Source organism: Zonotrichia albicollis, chromosome 32 (genome assembly GCF_047830755.1).
Source record: "Zonotrichia albicollis isolate bZonAlb1 chromosome 32, bZonAlb1.hap1, whole genome shotgun sequence".
In the NCBI taxonomy this organism is placed as follows: Eukaryota; Metazoa; Chordata; class Aves; order Passeriformes; family Passerellidae; genus Zonotrichia; species Zonotrichia albicollis.
The window spans coordinates 275,250-300,278 of record NC_133850.1 but is presented as its reverse complement, the minus strand read 5'-3'; the positions used below and the strand labels follow the sequence as shown (position 1 = coordinate 300,278).

The following is a 25,029-nucleotide window of genomic DNA, read 5'->3' as shown; positions in this document are numbered from 1 at the left end:
CAGCAGGGCCAGAAATGGGGACCCCCCCCCCCCCCAAAATAAAATCGGGATTTTGGGGTCAGGGCCCCCCCGAGCCCCCCGAAATTGGGGAGGGGTCCCCCGGTATTGCTGCGCCTCGGGGGGGGCGGGGGGGCGAGGGGTCCCTGTGCAAAGCGGGGAAAGTTTGGGGGGAAAACCCCGAATTTGGGGGCTCTGCCCCGCCCCCCATAAATGGCTTTTGGGGACCCCCCCCTTTGGGGTCTCTTCCCCTTTTTGGGGGTCCCCGGTCTCTTCTGGGGGGGAATTTTCCTCCTTTTTTTGTCTTTTCGAGTTTTTTAAAAAATAGAATAAAAATTCCCCGACCCCCCCAAATGAACCCCGAAATGAATCAGGTGGAAATAATGCAAATAAAATAATGCAATAAAATAATGCAAATAAAAGAATCCAATAAAATCATTCCAATAAAAATAATCCAAATAAAATAATCCAGAAAAATCGTTCTGATAAAAATAATCCTAATAAAAGAATCCAAATAAAATAAACCAAATAAAAATAATTCAATAAACTAATCCTTATAAAAATAATTCTGATAAAATAATCCAAATAAAATAATTCTGATAAAAATAAAATACCAATAAAATAATCCCCATAAAATGATGATTCAGATAAAAATAATTCTGATAGAATAATCCCGATAAAAATATTCCAAATAAAATCATAGTTTTGATAAAATGAATTCTGATAAAATAATCCCAATAAAAATAATTCAATAAAATAATGATTCAGATAAAAAGAATCCCAGTAAAATCATAATTCAGGTAAAAATAATCCCGATAAAATCATGATTCAGATAAAAAATAATTCTGGTAAAAGTAATTCCGATAAAAATAACTCTGATAAAGGAATCCAAATAAAATCCCTCCAGTAAAAAATAACTCTACTAAAAAATAATTCTGATTAAATAACTCTGATAAATTATTCTGATTAAGTAATTCCACTAAAATCATTCCAGTAAAATCATTCCAGTGGAAATTATTCCGATTAAATAATCCCATTAAAATAATTCTGATTAAAAATAATCAAAATAATTCCAATGAAAAAAATTCCATTGAAATTATCCCAGTAAAACCATTCCAGTAAAAGAATCCCAATAAAAAGAATTCCAATAAAAAGAATTCCAATAAAAAGAATTCAATAAAAGAATTCTTAAAAAATAATAAGAAGAAAATTCCAATTAAAAAAATCTGATGAAAATCATTCTGATGAAAGCAATTCTGGTGAGAAGAAATCTCATAAAAATAAATGATTCCAATTTTTAAAAAATACCAAATAAAAATAATTCCAATGGAAAAAATTGCAATAAAATGAAACGTCAATGAAAATGATTCCAATAAAAATCATCCAAATAAAAAAATAATCCCAATAAAAATCGCCCAAAAGGAAAAAAACACCAATTAAAAAAATTCCAATAAAAATAATCCAAAATGGAAAAAAGTCCGAATAAAGCAATACCAATAAAAATATTATGTAATAATAATAAAAATGAAAACAATCCCAAATAAAAAAATAATAAATAAAAATAATCCCAGTAAAAATACAAATAAAAATACAAACAAAAATAATGAATGAAAATAGTCAAATTAAAATAATGCATAAAAACAATCGAAATAAAAGTAATCCAATTAAAAATAACCCCAATAAGGATAATAAATAAAAATCATCCCAGTTCAAATAATCAATGGAAATAATCCATGAAAACAATCCAAACAAAAATAATCAATAAGAATGATAAAAATAATAAAAAATTAAAATAGTGCCAATAAAAACAATCAATAAGAATGATAAATAAAAATAATAATAATAAAATAATAAAAGTAATTAAAAAATAAAAATAAAAATGATAAAAATAAAAAGAATAAAAATAAAGAATAAAAAAAAAAAAGAATAAAAATAAAAAGAATAAAAATAAAAAGAACCCAAATAAAAAATTTAAATAAAAATAAAATTAACCAAAATTAACCCCCCCCCGTGACCCCCCCGCCCCCCGGTGCCGCCCCGGGACCCCCCGGCCCCCTCCCCTCCCCCTCACGGGGGGGGCTCCCCCCGCCCCTCCCCCTCCTCCGGGGGTCTCCCCGGGGGGGTCCCGGGGGGCTCCGGGGGGGGGGTCCCGCCCCTCCCCCTCCCCCTCCCATTCCCCGTCCGGGGGGGGCTCGAAGCGGAAGCGGGGGGGGCCCGGGGGCGGTCCCGGGGCCGGGGCGGGCTCGGGGCTGGGCGGGGCCCGGAGCCGGAACCACTCGCGGTTCTCGTGCAGCGCCCGCAGCATCTCCCGCGCGTCGGGGTGGACGAGCTCGGCCCAGGCCTCCCACAGCGGCTGCACCACGAAATCGATGAACCCGACCTGGAGATGGGGATAGAGGGGACATCAGGGGACAGTGAGGGGACATCAGGGGACAGTGAGGGGACAGCCTGGGTGACACTGGGACAGAGGGACAGCTCTGGGACAGAGGGACAGCCCTGGGACATCCATGGGTGATCGAGCTCGGCCCAGGCCTCCCACAGCGGCTGCACCACGAAATCGATGAATCCAACCTATGGAGGGGACAGCAGGGACATCAGGGGACAGCCAGGGTGACACTGGGACAGCCAGGGTGACACTGGGACAGAGGGACAGCCCTGGGACAGAGGGACAGCCCTGGGACATCTCTGGGTGATCGAGCTCGGCCCAGGCCTCCCACAGCGGCTGCACCACGAAATCGATGAACCCGACCTGGAAATGGCAACAGTGAGGGGACAATGGGGACATTGGGGACAAGCAGGGACCCGCACCTGTGATTTCCTGCTGGCGGCGCTGTCACACCTGGGGCTGATCCTGTTGTGTCCCCCCAGGTGTCCCCAGGTGTCCCCAGGTGTGTCTCACCTGTGATTTCTCCACGGAAGCGCTGTGTTTATCACACATGGGGCTGATCTCCATGTACCCGCCATGTCCCCAGGTGTGTCCCCATGTCCCCAGGTGTGTCCCCATGTCCCCAGGTGTCCCCAGGTGTGTTCCCAGGTGTCCCTCACCTGTGATTTCTCCACGGAAGCGCTGTGTTTATCGCACATGGGGCTGATCTCCATGTACCCCCCATGTCCCCAGGTGTATCTCAGGTGTCCCCAGGTGTCCCCAGGTGTCCCCAGGTGTGTCTCACCTGTGATTTCTCCACGGAAGCGCTGTGTTTATCACACATGGGGCTGATCTCCATGTACTCCCCATGTCCCCAGGTGTGTCCCCATGTCCCCAGGTGTATCTCAGGTGTATCTCAGGTGTCCCCAGGTGTCCCCAGGTGTGTCTCACCTGTGATTTCTCCACCGAGGCGCTGTGTTTATCACACATGGGGCTGATCTCCATGCCGCGCTCCCGCTCCCGGTCCCCCTGCCGGAAGAACTCCTCCATGATCCGCTCCGTCCACTGCCGGTACAGCCCCAGCGGCTTCGTGGGGTTGCTCAGGTCGGCGCAGTGCACCATGTTCCGCAGCACCTGGGGAGGGCAGGGACACCTGGGTCACCTGGGGGCGGCCAGGGACACCTGGGGGCGGTCAGGGACACCTGGGGGCGGTCAGGGACACCTTGGGGACAGGAGTGTCACCTGGGGGCGGTCAGGGACACCTTGGGGACAGGAGTGTCACCTGGGGGCGGCCAGGGACACCTTGGGGCAGACAGGGACACCTGGGGGCAGACAGGGACACCTGGGCCACCTTGGGGCAGATAGAGCCACCTGGGCCACTAGGATGTCACCTGGGGGCGGCCAGGGACACCTCGGGACAGACAGGGACACCTGGGGGTGGTCAGGGACACCTGGGGGCAGACAGACAGGGACACCTTGGGGACAGACAGGGACACCTGGGGGACAGGAGTGTCACCTGGGGGTGGTCAGGGACACCTCAGGGACAGCGGTGTCACCTGGGGGCAGCCAGGGACACCTCGGGACAGACAGGGACACCTTGGGGACAGGAGTGTCACCTGGGGGCGGCCAGGGACACCTCGGGGCAGACAGGGCCACCTTGGGCCACCTTGAGGACAGACAGGGCCACCTGGGCCACTAGGACGTCACCTGGGGACAGCAGTGTCACCTAGGGGTGGTCAGGGACACCTCAGGGACGGCCAGGGCCACCTGGGCTAATTTGGGGACAGCCAGGGCCACCTCGGGGCAGGCAGGGTCACCTGGGCCACCTCAGGGGACAAGGATGTCACCAGGGCCACCCTTGGGGCAGACAGGGCCACCTGGGGGACAGGGATGCCACCAGGGCCACCTCAGGGACAGCACTGTCACCTGGGCCACCTGGGGGACAGCCAGGGACACCTTGGGGACAGACAGGGTCACCTGGGTCACCTTGGGGACAGGAGTGTCACCTAGGGGTGGTCAGGGACACCTCGGGGACAGACAGGGCCACCTTGGGGCAGATAGAGCCACCTGGGCCACTAGGACATCACCTGGGGGACAGCCAGGGCCACCTCGGGGCAGACAGGGACACCTCAGGGACAGGAGTGTCACCTAGGGGTGGTCAGGGACACCTTGGGGCAGACAGGGCCACCTTGGGGACAGACAGGGTGACCTGGGTCACCTTGGGGACAGGAGTGTCACCTAGGGGCGGCCAGGGCCACCTCAGGGACGGCCAGGGCACCTAGGGGACAAGGATGTCACCAGGGCCACCCTTGGGACAGACAGGGCCACCTGGGGGACAAGGATGTCACCAGGGCCACCCTTGGGACAGACAGGGCCACCATGGGGACAGGGATGCCACCAAAGATCCCCCAGCATCCACAAGACCTCCCCAAAGAGCCCTGAAACCCCCCCAGGACCCCTTGGGGACCCCCTAGACCACCCCAGGACCCCTTGGGGACCCCCCCATGCCCCGTTTTTGGGGTCCCCCCCACCTGGATGCGGTCGGTGTAGTTGTCCAGCAGCAGCACCCCCGAGCTCGTCACCTTCTTGGTCTCCACCATGGTCTTGAGGTCGGCCAGGAGGCTCATGTGCTTGGACATGTCCGTGGCCAGCACCTGGGGGCACAAAGGGGCACAAAGGGGCATTTAGGGGGCACAAAGGGGCATTTAGGGGGCACAAAGGGGCATTTAGGGGGGTTCAGGGGGGATTTAGGGGGGTTCAGGGGGGTTCATGGGGGTCTGAGGGCGTTCCATGTGCTTGGACATGTCCGTGGCCAGCACCTGGGGGGCACAAAGGGGCACAAAGGGGCATTTAGGGGGCACAAAGGGGGCACAAAGGGGGCACAAAGGGGGTTCATGGGGGTCTGAGGGGGTTCCATGTGCTTGGACATGTCCGTGGCCAGCACCTGGGGCACAAAGGGGCACAAAGGGGGCACAAAGGGGCATTTAGGGGGTTCAGGGGGGTCTGAGGGGGTTCCATGTGCTTGGACATGTCCGTGGCCAGCACCTGGGGCACAAAGGGGCACAAAGGGGGCACAAAGGGGCATTTAGGGGGTTCAGGGGGGTCTGAGGGGGTTCCATGTGCTTGGACATGTCCGTGGCCAGCACCTGGGGGCACAAAGGGGCACAAAGGGGCATTTAGGGGGCACAAAGGGGCATTTAGGGGGCACAAAGGGGCATTTAGGGGGGTTCAGGGGGGATTTAGGGGGGTTCAGGGGGGTTCATGGGGGTCTGAGGGCGTTCCATGTGCTTGGACATGTCCGTGGCCAGCACCTGGGGCACAAAGGGGGCACAAAGGGGGCACAAAGGGGGCACAAAGGGGGATTTAGGGGGTTCATGGGGGGTTCATGGGGGTCTGAGGGGGTTCCATGTGCTTGGACATGTCCATGGCCAGCACGTGGGGGGCACAAAGGGGGCACAAAGGGGGCACAAAGGGGGCACAAAGGGGCATTTAGGGGGCACAGGGGGGATTTAGGGGGTTCCATGTGCTTGGACATGTCCGTGGCCAGCACCTGGGGGGCACAAAGGGGGCTCAGGGGGGATTTGGGGCTGGCAGGGTCAGTGGACCATGCTGGGCTTTGGGGGGGATTTTGGGGTTTTGGGGGTTTTTTTTGGGAGCCTGGGCAGGGCCAGGGAGCAGCCAGGGCAGGGCTGGGGGGTCCAGGAGGGGTTTTCAAGGGATTGAGGGGGAATTTTGGGGGTCTTTGGGGGTGTTTTGGGTGCTGACCATGACAATGACCATCTGGTGCAGCTCGGGGTGGTTTTGGGGTGTTTCAGGGCAGGATTTTGGGGTGTTTTATCAGGATTTAGGTGCTGACCATGTCGATGACCATCTGGTGCAGCTCGGGGTGGTTTTGGGGTGTTTTAGGGCAGGATTTTGGGGCGTTTCAGCAGGATTTCAGTGCTGACCATGTCGATGACCATCTGGCACAGCTCGGGGTGGTTTTAGGGTGTTTTAGGGCAGGATTTTGGGGTGTTTTAGCAGGATTTAGGTGCTGACCATGTCGATGACCATCTGGCGCAGCTCAGGGAGTTTTGGGGTGTTTTAGGGCAGGATTTTGGGGTGTTTTAGTCGGGTTTTGGGGTGTTTCAGTGGTGCTGACCATGTCGATGACCATCTGGCACAGCACCTAGGGGTGCTCAGGGGGTTCTGGGGTGTTTTAGGGCAGGATTTTGGGGTGTTTTAGCAGGATTTTGGGGTGTTTCAGTGGTGCTGACCATGTCGATGACCATCTGGCGCAGCGCCTGCCGCTGCCGCCGGCTCAGGTTCTGGAAGATGTCGCAGTCCTGCTCCTGCAGCAGCTTGAAGCCCACGGCCAGGTGATGGTTCTCCAGCACCGACTCGTCGTTGTAGAGCAGCGCCAGCTCCGAGTCTGGGGGCACAGAGGGACCCCCGGGTCACAGGAGGGACCCCCAGACCCCCGGGACACAGGGAGGGACCCCCAGGACCCCCTGGCACCCACTGGTGTTGATGAGGAACTGGTTGGACACCCCGGGGTGGTCGACGTCGTGGATGGCGGCGGCAAAGAGGGCGGCCAAGACCTCCAGGTCGGTGAAGACGTCCTGGGATGGGGGACAGGGACCACCCTCAGACCCCCCCCAGAACCCAGCGGGACCCCCCACCCATTTATGGGAACCCTCCCATTTATGGGACCTCCCACCCATTTATGGGAACCCTCCCATTTACAGGACCCTCCACCCATTTATGGGACCCCACCCATTTATGGGACCCCTCCCATTTATTGGTCATACCACCCATTTATGGGAACCCACCCATTTATGGGACCTCCCACCCAATTATGGGAACCCCCCATTTACAGGACCCTCCACCCATTTATGGGACCTCCCACCCATTTATGGGACCCCTCCCATTTACGGGACCCCCCACCCATTTATGGGACCCCTCCCATTTACAGGACCCCCCACCCATTTATGGGACCCCTCCCATTTATGGGACCTCCCACCCATTTATGGGACCTGCCACCCAATTATGGGACCCCTCCCATTTACGGGTCACACCACCCATTTATGGCTCCCACCACCCATTTATGGGACCTCCCACCCATTTATGGCTCCCACCACCCAATTATGGGACCTCCCACCCATTTATGGATCCCACTACCCATTTATGAGAGCCCTCATCCACTTTTGGGATCCCCACCCATTTATGGACCCCTCCCCATTTATGGAACCCCCCCTCTCCCCATTTACGGATCTCCCCTGCCATTTTTGGATCCCCCTCCCCATTTATGGAATCCCCTCCATTTATGGGACCCTCCCACCCATTTGTGGGATCCCCACCCATTTATGGAACCCCATTGATGAGTCCCGCTACCCATTTATGGGACCCCCCACCCAATTATGGGACCCCCCACCCAATTATGGGTCCCCTCACCCCAAAATCCCACCCACAACTGCTCCCACCACCCCTGAACGGGGCCCTACAGTGGCTCCCACCACCCATACAGGAGACCCCGTCCTATTGATGGATCCCCCCACCCGTTTACGGCCCCCCGTGGGTCTGGGGTCTCACGTCGAGGGCGGGGGTGGCCAGCAGCACGTGCGTGGACTGCAGCACGTCGGCGGCGTGCAGGCTGTTGTGGTAGGCCACGTCGGGGTGGTAGTGCTGCTCCAGGGCCTGGGCATAGCCCAGGAGAGCCCGCTCGGGGATGGCGAAGGTGCGCACCAGGTCACGCTCCTGGGACCCAAAATGTACCCAAATATACCCAAAATGTACCCAAACACAGCCCAGGAGAGCCCGCTCGGGGATGGCGAAGGTGCGCACCAGGTCACGCTCCTGGGACCCAAAATGTACCCAAATATACCCAAAATGTACCCAAACACAGCCCAGGAGAGCCCGCTCGGGGATGGCGAAGGTGCGCACCAGGTCACGCTCCTGGGACCCAAAATGTACCCAAAATGTACCCAAAATGAACCCAAAACACAGCCCAGGAGTGCCCACTCAGGGATGGCAAAGGTGCGCACCAGGTCACGCTCCTGGGACCCAAAACCATCCGAAATTAACCCAAAACACAGCCCAGGAGAGCCCGCTCAAAGATGGCGAAGGTGCGCACCAGGTCACGCTCCTGGGACCCAAAAATGTACCCAAATGTACCCAAAATGTACCCAAATGTACCCAAAATGTACCCAAAACACAGCCCAGGAGAGCCCGCTCGGGGATGGCGAAGGTGCGCACCAGGTCACGCTCCTGGGACCCAAAATGTACCCAAATATACCCAAATTGTACCCAAACACAGCCCAGGAGAGCCGGCTCGGGGATGGCGAAGGTGCGCACCAGGTCACGCTCTGGGCCCAAAATGTACCCAAAATGTACCCAAATATACCCAAAATGTACCCAAATGTACCCAAAATGTACCCAAATGTACCCAAAATGTACCCAAACACAGCCCAGGAGAGCCCGCTCGGGGATGGCGAAGGTGCGCACCAGGTCACGCTCCTGGGACCCAAAACCATCCAAAATGTACCCAAATATACCCAAAATGTACCCAAACACAGCCCAGGAGAGCCCGCTCGGGAGATGGCGAAGGTGCGCACCAGGTCACGCTCCTGGTACCCAAAATGTACCCAAATATACCCAAATTGTACCCAAAATGTACCCAAATGTACCCAAAATTAACCCAAAATACAGCCACAATGCACCCAAACACAGCCAAAATGTACCCAAAAAACACCCAGAAGCAGGGAGGGGGGCTCAGGGGGTCCAGGGGCAGTTTTGAGTTCTGGGCAGTTTTTGGGGTCAGTGGGTATTTTTGGGGGTCCCAGGGTGCATTTTTGGGGGTCCCAGGAGTATTTTGGGGGTCCCCAGGGTGTATTTTGGGGTCCCAGGGTGTATTTTGGGGTTCCCAGGGTGTATTTTGGGGGTCCCAGGGTGTATTTTGGGGTTCCCAGGGTGTATTTTGGGGGTCCCAGGGGTATTTTGGGGGTCCCAGGGTGCATTTTGGGGGTCCCAGGGGTATTTTTTGGGGTCAGTGGGTATTTTTGGGGGTCCCAGGGTGCATTTTTGGGGGTCCCAGGGTGTATTTTTGGGGTCCCAGGGTGTATTTTGGGGTCCCAGGGTGTATTTTTGGGGGTCCCAGGGTATTTTGGGGGGTCCCAGGGTGTATTTTTGGGGGTCCAGGTGCAGTTTTTGGGGTCCCAGGGTATTTTTAGGGTCCAGGGTGTATTTTTGGGGTCCCAGGGTATTTTGGGGGTCCCAGGGTGTATTTTTGGTGGTCCCAGGGTATTTTTGGGGGTCCCAGGGTGTATTTTTGGGGGTCCCAGGGTGTATTTTTGGGGGTCAGTGGGTATTTTTGGGGGTCCCGGGGCAGTTTTTGGGGTCCCAGGGGTATTTTTGGGGTCCCAGGGTGTATTTTTGGGGTCAGTGGGTATTTGGGGGGTCCCAGGGTGTATTTTGGGGGTCCCAGGGTATTTTTGGGGGTCCCAGGGTGTATTTTTGGTGGTCCCAGGGGTATTTTGGGGTCCCAGGGTGTATTTTTGGGGGTCCCAGGGGTATTTTGGGGTCCCGGGGCAGTTTTGGGGGTCCCAGGGTATTTTGAGGGTCCCAGGGGTATTTTGGGGTCCCAGGGTGTGTTTTGGGGTCACCTGGAAGATGGTGAACATGATGCAGCTCAGCGAGCGGTTGTTGGAGAACTCGGAGACCCTGAAGATGTTCAGCCCCCACTGGTTGAGGTTGTCCAACTCCTGGGGGGGGGGGGGGGGAAATAGGGGGGGTGGGATTGGTGGGGACCCCCCCTCTGCTCCCTACAGCCCCCCCCAACCACCCTGAGACCCCCCCTGAGCTGCCCCAAGACCCCCAAACCACCCCAAGGACCCCCCCAAACGGCCCTGAGACCCCCAAACCCAGAAGCTCCCCCGAGACCCCTGACCCTTGAACACCCACAAGACCCCCCCTGACCTACTCAAGACCCCCTTAGATCCCCCAGATAACCCCCAGACACCCCCTGGACCCCCCTGGACCCCCCAAAAACCCCCGAGACCCCAGACCCTCCCCAAGGCTCCTCCAGACATCCCTCCAACCCCCTGAGACCCCCCAGATACCCCCCCAAACCCCTCCAGAGCCCTCTGAGTCCCTTCTAGACCCTCCCCAGAGCCCCCAGACCCCTCTGAGACACCCCCAAGACCCCCCAAAGCCCCCCAGCCCCTTCACCTTTCCCAGCTGTCTCCTCGTGTCGGTCTCCACGCCATAGCGGGGCAGGGGCTGGGGGTCCTGGGGGGGGTCCCGGGGGGGTCCCTGGGGGTCGCAGCCGGGGGGCAGCCGGCGCCGCTTGTCCCGCTCGGGGGGGCCGGGGCTGGGGATCTCCACCTCGGGCTGCTTGTCTGGGGGAAATGGGGGGCTTTGGGGGGCTCTGGGGGGTTCTGGGGGGGCTATGGGGGGCTCATAGGGGCTGGGGATCTCCACCTCGGGCTGCTTGTCTGGGGGGGGGAAACGGGGGGAAATGGGGGGCTCTGGGGGGCTCTGGGGGGCTTTGGGGGGCTTTGGGGGGCTCTGAGGGTCCCTATGGGGCTCACAGGGGCTGGGGGTCTCCACCTCCAGCCGTTTGTCTGGGGGGGGACAGCATGGGCAGGGGGTCCCGAGGATCCCAGGGGTCTCAGGGATTTTCAGGGGGGTATCCAGGGGGTGTCCCGGGGGTCCCAGGGCTATCCCAGGGGTATCCCAGGGGTCTCTCAGGGGTATCCCAGGGGTATCCCAGGGGTCTCAGGGGGGTCCCAGGGGTCTCAGGGGGGTCTCACCCACCCAGGAAGGTGCTGGCGATGTACTCGGACACCTGGTTCCTGGGGGGTCTCGGGGGTCTCAGGGGTATCCCAGGGGTCCCGGGGGTTTCAGGGGGTTCCCGGGGGGATCTCAGGGGGGTCTCAGGGGGTCTCGGGGGTCTCACCCACCCAGGAAGGTGCTGGCGATGTACTCAGACACCCGGTTCCTGGGGGTCTCGGGGGTCTCAGGGGTCTCCCAGGGGTCTCAGGGGTCTCAGGGGTATCCCAGGGGTCCCGGGGGGATCTCAGGGGGGTCTCAGGGGGTCTCAGGGGGTCTCGGGGGTCTCACCCACCCAGGAAGGTGCTGGCGATGTACTCAGACACCTGGTTCCTGGGGGTCTCGGGGGTCTCAGGGGTCTCCCAGGGGTCTCAGGGGTCTCAGGGGTATCCCAGGGGTCCCGGGGGGGATCTCAGGGGGTCTCAGGGGTCTCTCACCCACCCAGGAAGGTGCTGGCGATGTACTCGGACACCTGGTTCCCCGAGCGGCTCATCCCGGACAGGTGCGACAGCTCCCGGTTCAGCATCCGCTTGAACTGGGGGGGACAGGGGGGTCAGGGACCCCCGGGGAGACCCCCAGAGACCCCTGGGATCCTGGGGATCATCTGGAAGCCCCCAGGGACCCTCTGGGATCACCTGGGACCCCCAGGACCCTCCCCACGCACAAATTCCCCCCACCAAAGACCCCCCCCAGACCCCCCATCCCGCAGGTCCCCTCCGTGCTGGTGGCACTGGTGGCATTGGGGGGGCACTGGTGGCACTGGTGCCCCCTCCCCACTTCCATTCTTCCCACCCCCCCCATTTGCCCCCTCCCCAATTTAGGGGGTGGGAGGAGCCTCCCTGCTCCTCCCCGCGCCCTCAACCAATCAGGAGCCGCCGTCCCGTCTCCATGACAACCGCCAGCTCCATGGCAACCGCCCCACGGAGGGGGGGGCGTTTAACCCTTTCTGTACCGGGGGGGGCGGGGACAGCGCAAAGCCCCGCCCCTCTCAGAGACCCCTCCCCAAATCCCGCACGTGCCGGAGCTCCTGCACCCCTCCCCCGCCCCAAACTGAGGGGGAAAAGCCCCCCCAGGGTCCCCCAAATCACAACACGACCCCAAACGAGGTGAGTGCGCATTTTGGGGAGGGGGCGCATGCAGGGAGGGGGTGGGAGAGTCCTCCCCGTGCCATTGAGGGGCTCGGGAGGGGGGGGGTCAGACCCGCCTTCCCCCACTGCCCCCCCTCCCCGCTGCCCCCGCCCCCTTACCTGGTCCCACCACCCCACCAGCCAGGGCCTGGCGCAGTTCTCGCAGAAGAAATCCACCAGCGGCATTTTGGGGGCCGGGATTGTGGGGGAGGGGGCGCAGGACCCCCCCCCCCGACCCCTCCTCAACCCTCAGGGGCACCCCGAGATTTACCGGGGGGGGCCCGGACAGGCCCCGAACGGCGCTCAGGGCTCGTGAGGGGCCCGGAGAGCTCCGGTTCCCCCTCAGGGCCCGGGGGTGGGCCCGGATCGGTGCTCGGGGCCCGGGGAGGGGCTCGGATCGGTGCTCAGGGCCCGGACAGGCCCCCGTTCGCCCTCGGGGCCCGTGAGGGGGCCCGGTTCCCGCTCAGGGCCCGGGGGAGGGCCCGGGCATGGCCCGGGGGTCTCGGGGGGCTCTGAGGGGGGGGGGGAACCGGGCCCCCCCCCCGCGAACAGGGGGCAGCGCCAGCCCCCCCCCCCCCGCGATGAGGGGGCACGGGGGGGGCTCACATCGCCCCCAGAGCCAGATGGGAGTGAAGGGAGGGTGAAGGCCTCCCTCCTCTTCCTCCTCTTCCTTCCGGGGGTCCTGAGCCCCCCCCGAGGGTCCTGGGCCCCCCGGGATGGGGGGGGGGGTCCGGGGGGGTCACTGGGGGCCCATGGGAGGGGCGGGGCAAAAGGACGCGGGGATGGGTTGGGGTCTGGGGGAGTCCGGAGGGGTCTGGGGGAGTCGGAGGGGTTTGGGGGGTCCGGAGGGTTTGGGGGGTCCGGAGGGGTTTGGGGGGGTCCGGAGGATTTTTGGAGGGGGTCCGGAGGGTCTTGGGGAGCCCTGGGGGGGCAGGGAGGGGGATGCGGAGGATGCGGGGGGGGTCCCGGAGGGGTCCCCGAGGGTTTTTGGGGGGTCCTGGGGATGCCGAGGGGGTCCGGGGGGCTCCGCTCGGGGCTGCGGAGGCCGCGGAGCGCCGGGCGGGGGGGGCGGGGGGGGGTCCGGACGCCTGCGCGAGGCCTGGCCCCGCCCTTGCCCCCGCCCCTTGCCCCGCCCCCTCCACACGGTCACGGTCACGGAGGGGACACGGAGGGGACACGGGGGGGACACGGGTGGGGGACGCCCCCAAAAGGGTCAGGGAGCCCCCCAAAACGGCGCAGACTTCCAAGAGGACACCCCAAAATGTGGGGACCCCCCCAAACCCCCCAAAAAAGGGCCAGGGACACCTCAAGAGTGTGGGGACCCCCAAAAAAGGGTCAGGGACACCCCTGAACAAGTGTTGGGGACCCCCCTGAAGGGCTCGGGGACCCTGCTCAGGGCCCGTTGGGGTGGGGGTCCCTCCTGGGGGGCACCCGGAGGGGACACGGGGAAGTGACAGGGACACCCTGGGGCCAGGGGGGCTTGGGGACACTCTGGGGACACCCCAGGGATGCCACAAACAGAGCCTCCAGTGCCACCAACAACCTGACACAGCCACGGCCACCATAGTGACCAGTGCCACCAGGGCCACCAGGGCCACCAGGGGACACCAACAGAGCCTCCAGTGCCACCAACAGCCTGACACAGCCATGGCCACCAGTGCCACCAGGGCCACCAGTGCCATCAGTGCCACCAGGGGACACCAACAGCCTGACACAGCCATGGCCACCATTGTGACCAGTGCCACCAGGGCCACCAGGGCCACCAGGGGACACCAGGGCCGCCAGGGCCACCAGGGCCACCAGGGGACACCAACAGAGCCTCCAGTGCCACCAACAGCCCGACACAGCCACAGCCACCATTGTGACCAGGGCCACCAGTGCCACCAATGCCAGATGCCAGCACTGCCCTGCTGTGCCCCCGCTGTCCCTCGGTGCCCCCACTGTCCTTGTGCTCCCCTGCTGTCCCCTGGTGTCCCCCAGTGTCCCCCCATGTCCCCACCTTGTTGGAGGCCATCTCGCTGACAGCCCTGTGCGTCTGCAGCGTCTCCAGCTGCTCCAGGCACCAATCGAGCTCCTGCAGGGTGTCCCTGGCCAGCTGCTGGGACGTGGCCTCTGGGGACAGGGACAGGGACACTGGGGACAGGGACAGTGCCACAGGGACAGGGACAGGGACACTGGGACAGGGACAGTGCCACAGGGACAGGGACAGGGACAATGGGACAGGGACAGTGACACTGGGACAGGGACACTGGGACAGGGACAGTGCCACAGGGACAGGGACAGGGACACTGGGACAGTGACAGTGCCACAGGGACAGTGCCACAGGGACAGGGGGACAGGGACACTGGGACAGTGACAGGGACAATGGGGACAGTGACAGTGCCACAGGGACAGTGACAGTGCCACAGGGACAGGGGACAGGGACACTGGGACAGGGACAGGGACAATGGGGACAGGGACACTGGGACAGGGACAGGGACAATGGGGACAGGGACAGTGCCACAGGGACGGGGGACAGTGACACTGGGACAGGGACAGTGCCACAGGGACAGGGACAGGGACAATGGGACAGGGGACAGTGACAATGGGGACAGTGACAGTGCCACAGGGACAGTGACACTGGGACAGGGACACTGGGACAGGGACGCTGGGACCCAGGAATGGAACAGCGCCCCTGGGACCCCCAGGACAGGGGACAGGGGGGGACACTGTGATGGGACAGGGGGACCCTCCTGGGGGTGGCACTGAGGTGACACAGGGGACATGGGGGACCCTGGGGGTGGCACTGGGGGACCCCCGGGCCAGAGGAGACCCCAGGAACAGGAAGGGCCCCAAGGGGAGGGGGTGGGGGGCATGGGGACCCCCCCAGAATTGTGGGGGGACCCTGCAGGATTTCAGGGACCCTCCCATTACCCTGGGGAGAGCTGCCCGTCCATGCCTCAGTTTCCCCCGAGCCCCCCAAACCCCCCCAGCCCCCCAAACCCCTCACCTGAGATCGTGGCTGTGCTGGGGGGGGGCTGCGATCCGAGGGGCGACAGCCTGGGGGGGGGCAATGGGGGGGGGTCAGGGCTGGCCAGGACCTCAAATTTCGGATTGGGGGGGGTGTCAAGGTGAAAGGTGAAAGGTCAGGGGTCAAAGGTCACGCACGTGCAGCCCGGGGGGGTGGAGCCTTTGGTCAGGATGGAGAGGTTGCTGCGGACACTGCGGAGACTGGCCAGGACCTGGGGGGGGCAGGGAGGGATTGAGGGGGGGACAGACCCCCTGAGACCCCCCCAGGACCCCCTGAGACCCCCCAGGACCCCCTGAGACCCCCCAGAGCCCCCCAGGCCGCCCAGAACCCTCACTGTACCTGAGCAAAGGGGGGTGACGATCAAATCCTCGCCGTGGCTGGAAAGGAAATTGAGGAGGGGGGGGGGGTCAGGCAGAGGATCTGGGACCCCCCCCCTGGACCCTCCCTCAATTCAGGGGGTCCTGGGGGGGGGGTGGGGGGTCTCTGAGAAGATATTGGGGGGGTCTCTGGGGAATTTTGGATCATCCTGAGGGGAATTTTAGGGGTCCCTGAGGGGAGATCAGAGAGGGGCTGGAGGGATGGGAAAAGGGGATATTGGGGGGGGGGTCCCGGGGTTATCTCAGGGGACTCTGCGGGGTGTGAGGGGTCCCTGGGCTCGGGGGGGATCTCGGGGGGCTCTGGGGGATATCGGGGGGTCCCTGGGGGTCTCAGGATGATTTTGGGGGGTCCCGGTTTGGCACTCACACGTCGCTGTTGACGGAGGAGCAGCGGGAGAGGCTCTGTGGGGTCTGGGGGTGTCCCTGGGCTCGGGGTGATCTCGGGGGGCTCTGGGGGATATCGGGGGGTCCCTGGGGGTCCCGGGGGTCCCGGTTCGGCACTCACGCGTCGCTGTTGATGGAGGAGCAGCGGGAGAGGCTCTGCGGGGTCTGGGGGGGTCCCTGGGCTCGGGGGTCTCTGGGGGATATCGGGGGGTCCCTGGGGGTCTCAGGATGATTTCGGGGGTCCCGGTTTGGCACTCACGCGTCGCTGTTGACGGAGGAGCAGCGGGAGAGGCTGCGTGGGGACGCGTCCAGGTCGCTCTCGGAGCGGTACAGGAAGGACTCGCGGCGCTGCGCGGGGGGGGGGCGCGGCCTGGAGACCCCGGCCCGGGCTGGGCTGGGGCTCGGGGGGGCTCCGCGCCCCCCCCCAGGGGCCGTTGGGGCCATTGGGGCCATTGGGGCCGTTCTCTGCCTCCGAGCTGCGGGGACAGCGGGGACACGTGGGGGGACAGAGCGGGACCCCCCAGCGGCGCCCCCAGTTCGGTCGTGCAGCCCCCAGACCCCCCCTGTTCAATGCTGGACCCCCCCCAGTTGGATCCCGCAGCCCCCAGGTCAGTCCTGCAGCCCCCAGACCCCCTCAGTTCAATCCTGCAGCCCCCAGACCCCCCCAGTTCAATCCTGGAGCCCCCAGACCCCCCCAGTTCAATCCTGGAGCCCCTCCAGACCCCCCAGTTCAACCATGGACCCCCCCCCCCAGTTCAATCCTGCACTCCCCAGTTCAATCCTGGAGCCCCCAGACCCCCCCAGTTCAACCCTGTAGCCCCCCCAGACCCCCCAGTTCAATCCTGCAGCCCCCAGACCCCCCAGTTCATCCATGGATCCCCCCCAGTTCAATCCTGCACTCCCCAGTTCAATCCTGGAGCCCCCAGACCCCCCAGTTCAATCCTGGAGCCCCCAGACCCCCCCAGTTCAGTCCCCGGCTCTTGGGGAGCCATTGAACCTAAGGGTGTCCCGAAACTGGGGGGCTCCCCAAACCTGGGGGGTTCCCAAAATCGGGGGGGGTTCCCAGCCCTGGGGGGGTTCCCAGCCCTGGGGGGTCCCCGGTCCTTGGGGGCTCCCCGGCCCCATTTTGGGGGTCCCGTCCCGCCCCCGGGGGGAGCCGGGGGGGCTGCCTGGGGGTGGGGGTGGGGGTGACTCACGCGGCAAATTTAGCAACGGGCTCCGGGAGGAAAAGGGAAAAAATGGAAAAAAGGGGAAAAAAGGAAAAGAAGGAAAAAAACGCGGCGGGTTTGGAATTTCCGCGGGATCGATTCCCCCCGGCCCGAGATGAGGGGGCGGCCGGGGACCCCTGGGCACCCCGGGGACACTTGGGGGAACACCCGGCGGCACCCCAAGGGTTGGCCCCGCTTCGGGACGGGGTCTGGGGTCCGCACCGCGAGATCGGGGGCATCCCCCAGGTGCAGCCCCCCAGAATTGGGGGGGGGGGGGGTCCTGCCGATGGATCCGGGGGTGTCCCGGGATGGGAGAGACACGGGGAGGAGGATGAAGATGGGAGGAAGATGAGGAGGAGGAGGAAGGGATGGGGCAGGGAGGAGGGATTGGGGATGAGGATGAGGATGGAGAGAGGGGCGGGATGCGATTGAGATGGGGAGGAAGATGAGGAGGAGGAGGAGGAGGAGCGGGACACCGGGAGGGGGCACCGGGACCTTTCCCTCGGGATTTCCCCCCCGGCCCCGCGGATCCGGCCGTGATTCATCCCCGGCGGCCGCCGGTGACTCATCCGCCCCGGAGCGGATCCCGGAGCGCCGGAGCCGCCATGGCCGGGGAGGCACCGGCAGGGGAACGGGAGAATCCCGGGGTTGGAGCGGAATCCCGGGGGTACCGGCAGAATTCCGGGGCTCCCGGGAACCGGGAAAAGGTTCCGGGAGATGGGGAAAGCTTCCAGGGGCTGGCAAAAGGCTCCGGGAGCTCGGAACAATTTCCAGAAGCTGATAAATAACAGCTTCCAGGAGCTGGGGAAAGGCTGCGGGAGCTGGAAACAGAGGTTCCAGGAGCTGGGAACAGCCTCTGGGAGCCGGGAAAAGCTTTCGGGAATTGGGAAAAGCTTTCAGGAGATGGGAGAATCTTTCAGGAGCCGAGAAAAGGCTCTGGGGGCTGGGAAAAGCTTCCAGGAGCTGGGAACAGCCTCTGGGAGCCGGGAAAAGCTTTCGGGAATTGGGAAAAGCTTTCGGGAATTGGGAAAAGCTTTCAGGAGATGGGAGAATCTTTCAGGAGCCGAGAAAAGGCTCCAGGAGCCAGGAAAAGCCTCTGGAGGCTGGGAAAAGCTTCCAGGAGCTGGGAACAGCCTCTGGGAACGGATAACAGCTTCTAGGAACGGGGGAAAGCCTCCGGGAGCCGGGAAAAGCCTCCGGGAGCCGGGAAAAGCCTCCGGGAATTGGGGAAAGCCTCCAGGAGCCGGGGAAAGCCTCCGGGAGCCGGGAAAAGCCGGCGGCAGCTGGATCCCATCCGGATCCCGGCCGGATCCTGGCACGGCCGCGGCTCCGGGGCCGATCCCGCCTGGAATCTCCGCCGCCTCCGGCCCCGCTCCGCTCCGGGCACGGCAATCCCGGCGGTACCGGGACAGCGGGCGCGGGGCAGCGGGAATGGGGGTCCCGCACCCCGACCCCTCAAAACCCCCGAGTTTGGGGGGATTTGGGGGCTCTCACCGGGGGGATCCCGGCCCCGCCGCCCCGGGATAGCGGGTTTGGGGGTCCCGCACCCCAACCTTGAGTCTGGGGGGATTTGGGGGCTCTCACCGGGGGGATCCCGGCCCTGCCGCCCCGGGATAGCGGGTTTGGGGGTCCCGCACCCCAACTCTGAGTCTGGGGGGATTTGGGGGCTCTCACCGGGGGGATCCCGCCCCCCGCCGCCCTCCGCAGCTGCTCGGCAGCCTCGGGGAAGGAGGATGAGGAGGAGGAGGAGGAAGGAAAGGAGGAAATCACCCCCCCAGCAGCCGCGCTCCGAGCCCCGGCCATCTGCCGAGCCTCCTGTGCATAAATTAACGGCGCTAATGAGGCCGGAGCGGCGGAAGGACGCGGAGCTCCCGCACATGGCGGCGCCGCCTGCCCAAGTTGTTTTCCCCGAAAAAACTGAAAAAAACTGAAAAAACTGAAAAAACTTCCCCGCCGGGAACGGGGACAGGAACGGGGACAGATGGACACGGGGGCGGAACCTCCCCCCCAAAATCTCCGGGATCCCCGCAGCGCCCGGGGCCGGTACCGGGACCACACCGGGGGTCACACCGGGAGGAGGCGGGGACGGGGGGCCCCGGTACCCCCGAGTGCCCCTCCGGGACCGGGAGGATGCGGGGGGGCTCCCGGTTCCGGTACCGGGATAAAGATGGGGCCTCCCGGTACCGGTACCAGGATGAGGATCGGCGCTCCCGGTACCGGGACCGATATGAGGATGGGGACTCCCGGTACCGGGATGAGGATGGGGGGCTCCCGGTACCGGGATGAGGATGGGGGATCCCGGTACCGGTACCGGGATGGGATTTGGGGATGGTCCCACCTCTGATCCCGGTACCGGGAGGATACCGGGGGAGGGATCCCGCCTCCAATCCCGGTCCCAAGAGGACGCTGAGGGGTTCCCGGTACCGGTACCGGGATGGCACTAGGGGAGATCTCACCTCCGGTACCGGTACCGGGATGGCGCCGGGGGAGCTCCCGCCCCCGGTAGCGGTACCGGAGAGAGCACCGCGGGTCCCGGGGGTCTCACCTACCGCTTGCCGGTGCCGGGGGTGCCGTGGAGCGAGGAGGGCCAGGACATGCGGGCGCTGCGCAGCCCGGGCCGGTCCCCGGTGTCCACGGCATCCGCCCGCTCCATGGGCCGGGGCCGGTGCCGGTCGGTGTCGGAGAAGCCGCGGTGGCGGATGCGGATCGGGGTGCGGGGCTGGCGCCAGAGGTGCTGCGGGTGGGCGCAGGGGGCCCGGGCCCTCCCGGGGCACCGGCAGCGACAGCGACGGGCTCTGCCCCGGAGCCCGGCACCGGCTCCATCATCGCCGCCCCCGGGGGAACCGGCAACGCCGCCGGTACCGGCACCGCAGCCGCCCGCGCTGCCGGAGCCGCTGCCGGTAACGGTGGCGGTACCGGAGCGGGTCCCGGAGCCCCCCCCCCGGTACCAGAGCCCCCCCGGTGCCGGTTCCGGGGTCCCTCCTCAGCGATCCCCGGTACCGGCAGCGGCTCCTCCCGGTGCCGGGCTCCGCATGGCCCCGCGCAACCGGTTGGAAAGAGCCGGGCGGGAACCTCCCGGTGCCGCCGCTGCCGGTGCTGCCGCCGGTGCCGCCCCCGCGCCCCGCTCGGCGCCTCCCCCCGCCCCGGGACCTCCCCCGGCCCCGGAACGGCCCCGCCCCGGGACCCCGCGGACCCCCCCACGCAGAGGCACGGCGGCGCCGCCCCCCTCCGGTAACCGGGGATCCCCCCCTCCGTAAGGGGAGATCCCCCCCCCGTAACCGGGGATCCCTCCCGGTAACAGAGAATTCCCCCCGGTAACCGGGGATCCCTCCCGGTAACAGAGGATCCCCCCGGTAACCGGGGATCCCCCCCCCTCCGTAACGGGAGATCCCCACCTCCGGTAACCGGGGATCCCTCCCGGTAACAGAGGATTCCCCCCGGTAACCGGGGATCCCTCCCGGTGTTCCCAGCACGGCGATCCCGGATCCCCCCCCCTCCCCCGGGATTTCCCCCGCACAGACATCGCCCCCCCCCCCCCTCCCCACGGCGGGGACACCCCCAGACCCCCCCTCATGGGGACCCCCCCTCATGGGGACCCCCCCTGGGGTATCCCCGACCTGCGGCGACCCCCCCCAATTAAGAGATCCCGCCCCCAATTAAGGGATTCCCCCCAATTAAGGGATTCCCCCTCCCTAATTAAGGGATTCCCCCCTCCCCAGTTAAGGGATTCCCCCCCATTAAGGCATTTCCCCCTAATTAAGGGATTCCCCCCCCTAATTAAGGGATTCCCCCCTCCCCAGTTAAGGGATTCCCCCCCATTAAGGCATTTCCCCCTAATTAAGGGATTCTTCCCCTCATAAGGGATTCCCCCCCTAATTAAGGGATTCCCCCCCGCTGTCCCCGGTGTCCCCCCCCGGTGTCCCCCCCCGGTGTCCCCCCGGTGTCCGGTACCTGGGGGCGGGCAGGGGCAGCGAGGAGGGGCGCGGGGGCTCGGGGGGCACCTGGGGGGTCCCGGAGAGGCGGCGGCGGCCGCGGCGGAGCTCGGGGCCCGCCATGGCCCGGGGGGGCTGCGGGGGGCGCGGGGGCGTCAGGGGGGCACGGCACGGAACGGAACGGAACGGAACGGCACGGCACGGCACGGAACGGCACAGAACGGAACGGCACAGCCAGGCAGAAATGGCCGGGCACGGCACGGCATCATCCGGCGGGGCACAGGGCATGGAACGGCACGGAACGGCACGGAACGGCCAGGCAGCCTCTCACCACATGGCACAGCACGGCACGGCACAGCAGGGACTGGCACGGCACGGCACGGCACAGCTTGGCAAGCGAGTGGCACAGCACGGCATGGCCAGGGAGCCTCCCACGGCACGGCACGGCACGGCACGGCACGGCACGGCACGGCACGGATTGGCACGGCACGGCACGGCACGGATCGGCACGGATGGGCACGGCACGGCACGGATTGGCACGGATGGGCACGGCACGGCATGGATTGGCACGGATGGGCACGGCACAGCATCACCCGGCAGGGCACGGCCTCAAACAGCACGGCATGGCACGGAGCCTGGCACGGAGCCTGGCACGGAGCCTGGCACGGCACGGCCCGGAGCCCCCGCCCGCCCCCGGTGCCCCCGGTTCCCCTGACCTGCGGCTCGGGCCCGGCCACGCCGCTCCGGTTCCGGTTCATGTCGGGGGCCGGGGCTCGGGGCGCGGGGCCCGCGCGGGGCGACCCCCGGGGGGCGGCGGCACCTGCGGGAGAGAGGAGGGTGAGGGGGACCCCCGGTAACCCCCGGTAATCCCCGGTAACCCTCGGTAATCCCCGGTAGTCCCCGGTAATCCCGGGCTGAGCCCCGCCACGCTCGGCACCGCCCGGGGGTCCCGGTGGGCTCGGGGCAGTCCCGCTCCCATCCCGGGCCGCCCCCCGGCTCCTCCCGGTACGGGTTGCCAAGGAAACCGCGGCATCGCAAACCGTGGCACCGGCACCGGCACCGGCGGCACCGCCGGACCCGCAGCTCCCGGGCCCGGAACCCGCCAGACCCAAATTCCGCATTCCGGGCACCGCTGCGGTTCCGGTCCCGGCCGTTTCACGGTACCGGGGCAGCACCGGCACCGGGGGGCGGCTCTGGCTGCGGCAGGGACCGGAGGAAGGGACCGCCCGGTGCCGGTACCGGTGCCGTTCCCGGCGCCGTGCCCGTACCTGGCCGCCTCCCGGTGCGGCGGCGCTGCCCGGCATCCTCCCGCCTTTGTTTCCGGCGGGAGCGGCGCCGGTGCCGGCGGGAGCGCCCGGTGACCGCGGCGGAAACGCGGCGGGGGCGGCTCCTCCCACGCCCGCACCGGCCCCGGCCCCGCGCGGGTCTCCGGTGCCGTTGCCGGTGCCGTTCCCGTTCCCGGTGCCGTTCCCGTACCTGGCCGCCTCCCGGTGCCGCGGCGCTCCCCGCCATGGTCCCGCCTTTGTCCCCGGCGCGAGCGGCCCCGGTGACAGCGGCGGAAACGCGGCGGGGGCGGCTCCTCCCCCCCCCACCCCCCCCCACCCCACCCCGGCACCGGCCCCGCGTGTCCCCGGTGCCCCCCGTGTCCGTCTGTCCCCCTGTGTCCGCCTGTCCCTCTGTCCCCGTGTCCCTCTGTCCCTCTGTCCTTCTGTCCCTCTGTCCCTCCATCCCCCGTCCCTCTGTCCCCTCTGTCCGCCTGTCCCTCTATCCCTGTGTCCCTCTGTCCTGTCCCTCTGTCCCTCTGTCCCTCTGTCCCCTCCGTTCCCCGTCCCTCTGTCCCGTCTGTCCGTCCGGTGGGGGACCAGGGTGGAATTTTCTCGCCCAGTACCGCTCTTACTGGGAGCACTGGGACGGAACTGGGAGCGCTTTCCCGCCCAGTACCGCTCTTACTGGGAGCACTGGAAGGGAACTGGGAGCGCTTTCTCCCCAGTACCGCTCTTACTGGGAGCACTGGGAAGGAACTGGGAGCACTGGGAGGGAACTGGGAGCGCTTTCTCCCCAGTACCGCCCTTACTGGGAGCACTGGGATGGAACTGGGAGCGCTTTCTCCCCAGTACCGCTCTTACTGGGAGCACTGGGAGGGAACTGGGAGCACTTTCTCCCCAGTACCGCTCTTACTGGGAGCACTGGGACGGAACTGGGAGCGCTTTCTCCCCAGTACCGCTCTTACTGGGAGCACTGGGAGGGAACTGGGAGCGCTTTCTCCCCAGTACCGCTCTTACTGGGAGCACTGGGAAGGAACAGGACACGGCTACAGCTAGCGGTGGGCGTGGCCAAACGGAGGGGCGGGGTTATGCAAATCCTTGCACTGGGATTGGTGGGCGGGACTGGGAATGGGAATGGGCCAGGGAATATGGAAACAGCAACCAGAGAGAGAATGTGGGATGGGGATTCGTGCAGATTTCTCAGTTAAGCCATGTTTCCCCACTTTTAGTCTTCAATGGAGCCCAGGTGCCAATTGTTCGCTGCTTGGTTTCTGCCTTCCCTTTCCTGCCTACAGCTTAACCCCTTTCTCTCCGTCCTGCTTTTCGGCCATCACCGCTCATGCAGATGATGCTGATGCAGATGGCTGATCAATAATTATCAAAGAGCTTGGGAATGGTCTGTATCAGGTATCAGTAACATTTAAAAATGCAGTATATGGGCCATCAACTAATGAATTTAGCAACAGTTGCATAGTAACTAATCACCTTTCCTTTGAAGCCCTCTTCATAGCATATTTACTTATAAAAGGAAAGCATTTGTTTTTTATTTTAACAAATACTACAAATCACCAACAGCCAGCTTAAGTGAGCATGGAAGACTGACAAAGACATTGTAATGTTTTTTCTTTTAAATCCCTCACAACCCCATTAGGTTTCAGCCCACAGCTGCCATCCTGTGCTCACGGAGAGCAACCTCTGCAGCTGTCCCAGCCTCAGGAAAGCACAGAAGATGGCTTCACACAGATCAGGGACTGAGTCAGACCCAGGCTGGGCTCAGCTCAGCCACTGTTGGAAGCCTTAAACCCTTTTTGTGTCAGATTGATTGTGGTTGTGGCGCAGCCACAATTGCTGTCAATGTGCTGCCCTGCAGCCCAGCCTGACAGGGTGAGCAGGGCTTTGGGTTCTGCCTCGTGTGTTAAACATCAAACCAGAAGACAAAACAACAGAGAAAACCCCTGCCCTGCCGTGTGCCTCACTCTGCACCCCTGCTATGAGAGCAGGGTGAAAGGCCCGGTCAGTTTTAGCTCTGTAAAGCTGCAGAGCAGTGATGAGCGCCTGAATCGCATCCCCAGCAGCCGTCAGGGGAGTGAGGGCAGCGAAAAGGGCAGAGAAAGGGAAATAAAAAAACCAACAGAGCCACCAAGACTGGAGGATGCGAGGATGAACCCAAAACTTTGCTCTCCAGGAGCTGAAAGAACACATTTCCTAAAACAAGACATCCAAACCGGAACGAGGGACTCGCACTCTTTCCAGATCTTCAAAAACAAAAGCCATCAGTGGAAATGGGATGCTCCTTTAAGCCTTGCAGACACTTTCTCCAGCACCACAAACCACCCTTCCTGCTGCTCTTCCTTCACCACTCAGGGCTGAGCCACGGAAACCTGCTTCTTTAGTGTGTGTGTGTATTTCAGAGTTTTTTAAAACCAAGGAAAAAATCAATATCATATTTTAAAAAGAGCCCCCAGAGCTTTGGGGAAAGTGGGCATAAATGTCAAACAAAACACAAAGAAAGACGGAGCTACTAAGGGATCATACTTAGAGCAGCAGTGGTGGGGT

At 62.4% G+C, this 25,029-nt stretch overlaps 2 protein-coding genes across 2 annotated transcripts; one reads left to right on the top strand and one right to left on the bottom strand.

The window, feature by feature from the left end:
- Window positions 1-266: 266 nt before the first annotated feature.
- On the bottom strand, window positions 267-20,310 carry PDE4A (phosphodiesterase 4A). Its single transcript, XM_074530117.1, is given in 19 exon segments — window positions 267-2,377; window positions 3,314-3,496; window positions 4,894-5,016; window positions 6,619-6,773; window positions 6,864-6,963; window positions 7,934-8,098; window positions 10,003-10,101; window positions 10,568-10,737; window positions 11,612-11,705; window positions 14,297-14,409; window positions 15,287-15,357; window positions 15,469-15,518; window positions 15,642-15,684; window positions 16,328-16,431; window positions 16,433-16,544; window positions 19,826-20,017; window positions 20,019-20,071; window positions 20,139-20,170; window positions 20,277-20,310. Coding segments are annotated over 19 exon segments (2,286 nt in total). The 3' UTR covers window positions 267-1,984.
- LOC141725956 (uncharacterized) lies at window positions 20,309-24,631 on the top strand. The gene is made up of 4 exons (XM_074530116.1): window positions 20,309-20,507; window positions 21,158-21,343; window positions 21,925-22,028; window positions 22,685-24,631. The coding sequence occupies exons 1-4, from the start codon at window positions 20,309-20,311 to the stop codon at window positions 23,771-23,773; spliced, it is 1,578 nt and encodes a 525-aa protein (XP_074386217.1). The 3' UTR covers window positions 23,774-24,631.
- Window positions 24,632-25,029: the final 398 nt, after the last annotated feature.